Source organism: Aphelocoma coerulescens, chromosome 1A (genome assembly GCF_041296385.1).
Source record: "Aphelocoma coerulescens isolate FSJ_1873_10779 chromosome 1A, UR_Acoe_1.0, whole genome shotgun sequence".
NCBI lineage: Eukaryota > Metazoa > Chordata > Aves > Passeriformes > Corvidae > Aphelocoma > Aphelocoma coerulescens.
The window spans coordinates 50,761,707-50,769,103 of NC_091014.1; the positions used below are offsets into that span (position 1 = coordinate 50,761,707).

At 49.0% G+C, this 7,397-nt stretch overlaps 1 protein-coding gene across 4 annotated transcripts; it reads right to left on the bottom strand.

Annotated features, from left to right (window-relative positions):
• Positions 1-14: 14 nt before the first annotated feature.
• Positions 15-7,346, bottom strand: TMEM140 (transmembrane protein 140). 4 transcript variants are annotated; one of them, XM_069001200.1, is made up of 4 exons: positions 7,248-7,346; positions 3,801-3,918; positions 2,984-3,139; positions 15-2,244 (listed from the first exon to the last, which is right to left on the bottom strand). In XM_069001200.1, the coding sequence occupies exon 4, from the start codon at positions 2,192-2,194 to the stop codon at positions 1,649-1,651; it is 546 nt and encodes a 181-aa protein (XP_068857301.1). In that variant the 5' UTR covers positions 2,195-2,244; positions 2,984-3,139; positions 3,801-3,918; positions 7,248-7,346; the 3' UTR covers positions 15-1,648. The 4 variants fall into 4 exon arrangements, with proteins under 4 accessions (XP_068857301.1, XP_068857295.1, XP_068857310.1 ...); XM_069001194.1 differs by having other exon boundaries at positions 3,801-4,708; positions 7,248-7,344; XM_069001209.1 differs by lacking the exon at positions 7,248-7,346 and adding an exon at positions 4,458-7,214.
• Positions 7,347-7,397: the final 51 nt, after the last annotated feature.

Sequence of the window (7,397 nt, forward strand, 5' to 3'; positions counted from 1 at the left end):
AACAGCAAAGGATATCACTGTTAAGCAGGCATTCTTTATTTACATAAGTGCTCCCAATCACTGGGTGAATTAATGCAGTTTATATTTTCAAGGCTTATACATATTCATTACACAGACAAATCTCAGTAACAAAATGCCTATTTTGAAAAATGATTATAAAAACTAGAGTCAACTATTCAAGTCTTTTCTGTCATCTAGTGTCGGTTAGAGGTTATTACAATCCTTTTGGTGGTCGTTTGGTAGTCTTCATCACTTGTCCTTTAATTGCACTTTCTTAATTGGTGCATGCTCAGTCTGTTATCTTGTTTTCAAACTACTAAACCGGTTCTTTCTGGTGTTATTTCCTTATCGTTCTAGATGGCTTACTCCACAGCTTCGAAGGTTGGTTGTTGATTGGCTGCTTATTTATTTTAAGCGATTTATAGCCTGTCTACTTACAAAGAAATTACCTACTTGGTTACATCTTCCTGAACATTTGTTAGTTACTAGTTAAACATAATCTACAGATCCTGTTTTTAAACATTGCTCCCTTTATCTTTGTTATGTGGTGGGGCAAAAGGTCTTAAAACATTTTGTTAGTTACAGATTTAACCACAGATTATGAGATAGTATCAACTTACTTTCACCCTAAAGGGGATGGGGGCAAAGCAGGCATTTCTTTGTGCAAGGTTACAGACATGCAGGGAGCACTGCTGTGTGCTGTCGTGCCTTGGAGACCCCATCCAGTGCTCTGGGTACAATGGTCCAGCTGGAGCACTGCACCCCAGCAGCCCTGGCCCTGTTCCCTGAGCACGCCCTTGTGTGGCATGTTCTGAGCTGGCTTTGTGGCAAGCTGTCCTCACACAGAATCATTTCTCCTGGAGTGTCAAAGGCTGTTGGAGTGCTGGGCTCAGCCCCATAATATTAGTGGGAACAAACCTGGAGCTCTGCACCGAAATCCTCTGCTTTCTCAAGGAAACCCTCAATTAGGGCTGTGTTCCTTGAGTCGTTAGGCTGCCCCCCTCCATGTGCTCTGCTGCTGCTGGGGGTGCATGTGGGGCACATCACCCTAATGAGCTAAGTCAGAGTCACTCTAGATATTATTCCAGCAGGTGAAGTACAAGTGTACCTCTGAGGGTGCCACTGCTGTGATGGCAGTGTGAAGCCACAGGTCCTCAAGTCACAGTTACCTTGAAGGCATTTCTGGTTAGGCCAGGAGGTGGAGAAGGAGCAGATTTTCTGGGCAACTCCAAGAAAGAAAGCTTGTTTGCTTCTCTGCTTGCCTGTACTTAGACTAGGTGTGGGCAGAAGGCTGTGTCCACTGTATGCTGGTTCTGCTACCTTCACTGCTCTTAGGGTCAGGGCCAGAAATGCTGTCACTTTGATGCTGTGCCCCAAACTGAGGGGTGTCACATGCTGTTGTACCTGGGAAGCTTTCATGCTTGTGCTGTGGCTGTTGGTGTCTGCTACTAGCTCGATTCAGGAGTGCTGCACACAGCCATGTGCCAGAGCATGGCTTGACATGAGCCTTTGGACTAGGGATCAAATTCTTGCTAGGGAGTAAAGCTGTATTAGGATTACTATATTAAATCATGGTAACGATAGCTCTTGTATCTTCTTCACTGTCAAATCTTAGTGGGGAGGGCCTCCTCAGTTAAAGGGCTTTGACTCATATGTACCTGAGCTTGGCCCAGCTGAGGTACACAGTGACAGTGAGAATCTGGAGCAGTAGCAGAGCACAAGTCCCAAGCAGTGCCAGGAAGCCACCATTGAAATCAGAGAGATTAATCCACTGCAAGGTTTGTAAAAGAAACATAACCAGGCCAGCAGAGAGGATTATAATCTCGATGAAGGGTATGATGAGGTTTATCTTCCATCCCTCTCTCTGCCCTGTGTAATTCACAAATAAAACATAAACGAGGTGGAACATGATGAAGACCAGGCAGCTATACACACAAACCCTGGCTAACGCCATTTGTAGCAGATTGATGCCCATCTCCTGTAGCTGCTCGTTCCCCAGGCACAGCAGCTCCCCAGCTGTGTCATTCCACAGGCAGAAGTTGTAAAAGCCAATGCGTTTGCCTGGGAGGTTTACCAGGTTTCCAAATTCCCCCAGCAGTGCGTAGAGCATCAAGGCCAAGGTCCCAACAATCTCCAGTAAAGTCAGCACGTAGAACAGGTTCTTGGTACTCCTTGGTCGCAGCAGAGCCATCATGGTGCCCACAAGTTTTCTTGCTACCAAGGTAAAAGCTGCTGTGGGGATGCCTGTTGCAAAACATGAATGGGGGACCCCTCAGTTGTTGCCTGTTATGGCACTCTTCCCAAGTTGGATTCTGAGCCTTATGGCTGGAGTTTAGGGATTCCCCTTGCAAATAGAACAGGAGTGTCCCTGTCCCACCTAGGACTCTGCTGCACATATGTTACTGGGCTGAGGGGGGTACATTTGGTGCATTTTTGGTCACAGCAAAGGTGGTTTAATGATGTCCCATGTTTGGACCAGTACTGAGAGAGTATGACTCAGCCCCACACATGCCCTTTGCACCATGGTCTCACTGGAAAAGAGGCATTTGTCAGCAAACTGCAGTGCTGGGAGGAGAGCAAAGCTGCTGTTGGGTAACAAGTAGGTTAAGAGCTATTCTGGGATAACACCTTTCTTTCAGTTTTTATCAGACAAGGACATCCCTTGTTGATCTTTGGACTACTAAGTAAAATGCAGACATGACAGGATCTGAACTGCAGGGCTCCCCTTGCCTCCCTGCCCTTGTCCTATAGGTCTGGGAAACCCAGTGCCATTGATACCACCCATTTCCAGCATCTGAACTCCACATGCACCTGAGGTCCTTGCATGCTTGTAGATTCCTGAGCACAGCAGGACTGAATACCTCTGCTACCCACTGAGGCTGGCAGACATGGTGCTCCTCTGTCTTGGTTGCTTGGGGACCAGTGCCCTACAGGCAGGTGCCCAGGTCAGAGAGGTACCCTGGAACCACCTGCAGCCACCCACCTTCCTCTGAGGCCCAGGGACATGGGTGCTACTGAGGCACACTTGTGATTGCCATCCACCTTGCTCCTGTCTCAGACTGGTTGACAAACCCAACTCTGCTGCTCTCCCAGGAATGTGTACTGTCCTCAGTGCTGTCTTGCAGGCTTCTGCTTCACGCTGAAAAACAGGGAAGTGGCATCAGGAAAGGGTATCACTGGCTGCAGAGCCACATGGCATTGAAGCACTGTCCACCCAGGTCTGCAGAGAGGTGTAAACACAGGACTCACAGACCTTGGCTTCAAGCTCAGCCTCAGGCTTGAGACTGCAAATAACTTTTTCTTCCCTTTGACAAGCATTATCTGTTGAGAATCATTTACCACTTTCCTTCAAGAAGTTCACATTGGCCCTGCTGTCCCCTTCCACTGCCTATTGCCCAGTGATATATCGTCCTTTAATCCTCTGTGGCCCATTTACTTAAGAATTAGACTCTGTGTCCCTTCCAACTCAGAATATTCTGTGAATCTGTGATACCCTGGATGTCCTTCTAGACCATCACCCAAAGCTGATTGTGAATTTGGTACAGCCTCTGAGTTTTTAGAGTGCCAGGAGAGACTCCACTCAATCTGTACTCAGCATCTGGCAGCAGTACTGGTGACTAGAGACCTCTCAGCTTCCCCCTCCCACTCCTCTCCCTGGAAACTTGGAAGTGGAGCACCTCCATTTAATGAGCACAAAGATGAAGCTTCTCAGTCCCAAACTTCTCTCAGGAGCAGCACACACGCATACCATGGAATGGGGGGGGGGAGGGGGGGGGAGGATCACAGCATCAGACACCAACCTGAGCGCTTCCCTGGTCACTTTTCCCTCACTTCTTGTAGCCTCCCTTGGAGGGCTTCTTCACAACAGGCTTCTGGAGAGACTGGAAGTTCACATGGAGGACGCCCATTGTTCTGAATCTGCAATGAAGACACGAGCAACCAGGAAAATACCTATGCTTGGGCACAGAGAGTGCTGCAGAATGAGACCTCCAGCACGTGTAATTTCACCATGGTTTGTCTTGCCGCTGGTATTGCTCCTTAGTTTGTTTTACACATGGTCTTGTGCACCCAGGCATTGCTGCTCATCCTCTCCCTGTTCCTCAAGGGCTCACGCCACTCACTGTTCTCCCTGCTGTCAGGCCTTGCAGTCCTCAGAGGAAGAACAAGCTGCACTTGGAGGTAGCTCTTGGCTGGCTGAAATCCCAGGTCTCCAGGGATTTCTGTTAGACCTCAGAGGTGTGACCACTTGTCTTGGTTTGAAAGACAGGTGTCTGCTAAGGAAGGCAGGAGCCTCCCTTGGAATGGAAGATGCAACCCCCTTTCCCTCCAAATTATTATAATTTTGAAATCAAGGGGCTTTCAGGCAAAGATATGGGAAATAGGAATAGCAGTTCTTTACTTATATATATATAACAAGGCAGGGAAAAAACTGATCTAAACTGACAGTCAGATACAACCTGACCCTGTTAGTCAGGGTAGCGGTAGCAGTCTAATAAGGTGGTGGCTGCAGTTCTCCTGAAGTGAATAGATGTGGTTCTATTGAAGCGGTGATCCTGTGTAGAAAGATCTAGTCTTCCTCAGAAGGTCCAGTGGTAGGTATGTAGCTCTTGTCCTCTGGAAATCCAGTGGGAAAGGCTGCCTGGGATCTTTAAAAATCCCAGTTTATATCCAGGATGAGCCACTTGGTTCCTCCCTCTGGGCGGAGCATCTCACAATGGAATGAGTCATGAGACAAGGCACTGATGGGCCATTAACAGGGCACAGTGTTGAGGGAGGGGGCAGGGAGCACTGCTCCACCTGGTTTTAACAACTCATGAAGATGGTGATAGAATACATGCTTGTGGGCACGTCTTACATTGTAACCTAGACCACCACTACAGCCCAGCCGACTCCTGGCCTTGCCAACCCACCAATCCTTGCTGCTGTATTTCTTTAGACTGGTTTCCTAAGGAAGGCAGGCTTCTAGAAACATGGCTTTTTGTTCAATCATCTCACTCTCACTTCCTTGGCATCCATGAAATATAAAATGTTATAAATAAAGTATGTAATTTGTGCTATTATGTATAAAACTAGAATGTAATCAGACCATGTAGAGACAGAGTTTCAAAATCCCTCCACCAGCCTGGCTGAGAGAAAAATTTCACAACACTAAAAGAAGTTCTCACACAATAAGTGAGGATTCCACCTAGGTGGGATTGGATCTTATCACCGGGACATTTGCACCATGACTACTTGATTACCACCTTCTGATATCTACATCTCATCTGATAAGAAATAGGACATTCTGGGAACTAAAAATAACTGTTCCGGGAACCAGAGATGGCCCATTCATCATCAGAGATGGCCCTTCCATCACCAAAAATGGCCCACTCATCACCCAGGATGGACAATTCATCAGACCCAGGAAAGGCTTTGTGCAGCCCAGCTCTGGGAGAAGAAAACTTCATGAATATGTTAAAATTACAAGAAGAATAGAATTAATTCGGACTCTGCCCAAGATCTGTATAAGAAGAGACCAGCCAAAGCAGCAGTCGTGAACTTGGGAGGTCTGGTGCGATAGAGATCAGATCTATGCGTGTTCACCCAGCTCTGACCCCGGGCTCGGAGCTGCTTTTCTCGATCGTGGCCTTTGAGACCAATATTTCGGTCGCATAATGAAGTTATTTATTTATAAATTTTGATTGGGCAATTCTGTTTACCTCATAAAAGCAATTAAAAATTGCCCTAGTTGCACATGTTTACTAGAGGGGGGATGGAGAATTAAATTCCTATCAGGTTTGTGGAAATACATGGCAGGGGTAGAGGACAACCCCCTCAGAGACCCTGTGCTGCTGTGTGATCTCTGCATATATGATGACCTGGGCAAAGCCCATAGTATCTCTGTCCTCTCCTCTGTTTTGTGGCTCACGTGTGTAAGGACGTATTTTCCCGGTGATGTCCCTCTGATCACTGTCACATTGCTGGTATCTTTGCCCTTCAGCCTCCTGCTGCCTCCCCAGCCCAGCCCAGCCCAACCCAACCCAACCCAGTAGGTAAGTCCCTGTCCCTAGGTGTGACTGATAGGACCAGAAACATGCCTGGGATGGTCCTGTGCCAGCTGGATAGAGAACACATGACTGGCCTGGAGACAGTGGAGGCTGAGACCTGGCACAGTGCAGCTACAGATACGACATTTGTGGGCTCTGCAGCTCATCACTGAGGCCGGATTGGCAGCAGCCTGGCTGAGAAGCAAGAGACAAACAGGGAAGAGCTCTCACCCAGTGTACAGCTTGGGGTTTTTCCCAGACAGCTGCAGCCTCACTGCCTCTAAGGAGGTGTCTATGCCTTTGGATGGGAATCTCTGTGGCTCTTCCTCAAAGGTTCGAGAACCTGAACACAGCACAGCAAGCCCCAGCCTAGATTCAGCCTCCTTGTTCCTGGACTGGCATTGCTGGAAACACTGGGTTTCACCATAGGAGAGCTCTGTGTCTCAGCCTCCCCGGGAGAGAGAGGCCCTATGTGAATGGCTCAGGAGCTCCCTGAGGTCTTTGTGTGGGAAATAAGGCTCCAGGCACCTTCTGTGCTTTTGGGACTGCACAGCCCTTTGCTGCTCATAGGCAGGCGGGCAGCCTTCCCAGGCTGGGGCTGTGCCTTCCTCCAGCAAGCTGCTGGTGGAGTGCCTGGGCAAACAAGATAGGAAGGAACACAGCTCTGCTATAGTGTCTGGCCTCTGTGCAGGGACGAAAATCTCTGCAGAGCCATTGGATGCCCCTGCAGTGGGGCTGAGTGCAAAGGGACGAGGGAATAGGCATTTCCTTTTGCACTGAATAGCCCCCCCAGACAGCTTGGCTTTCCCGCATCCCCTCTCCCTGGCTGCTGCGGGGAGAAATGCTGTGCAAGAGTGATGGGAAAGTGTCGAGCTTTGCACGTGACACTTTTCCTTCAAGACACCTGTCCTGTCCCTTCACCACCTCCCTATCTCCCCACCCCAGCTATCCCGATCATCTTTCCCCCTCAGGCAGGCTTAGCTGCAGAGAAACCATGGGTGAAGAAAGACCACTGACAAGTGAAGGATTGCCGGTAAACAGAAATCAACCAGCAGCAAATGGAACAGACTGTGCGGGAACTGCCCTTGAAGCGTTTTACAGCAGGGGAAGGACCCTCCAAGACATCTGCACCCTGCAACACCACTTCTTCTGGCAGTTCTCCCCAATGCCAGTGACATTAAAAAGGGGGGGGGGGTGTGTGTCTCAGTGGAGGATACTTACAGGCTGCCCATTTGCGTGGGTGTGGAGCTGAAACACGCTGGAGAGGACTGTGGTGCCGTTCTAGGAGCCGAGCCGGTTTCTGGCTCCCGCCGGTCCTGCGCTGGCACCACAGCCCCTGTTATATCACGTGTGGATCGTTATCTGCTTTCT

Coding starts and splice junctions, on each gene's coding strand:
- TMEM140 (XM_069001200.1), bottom strand. CDS start 2,194: ATGATGGCTCTGCTGCGACCAAGGAGTACCAAGAACCTGTTCTACGTG.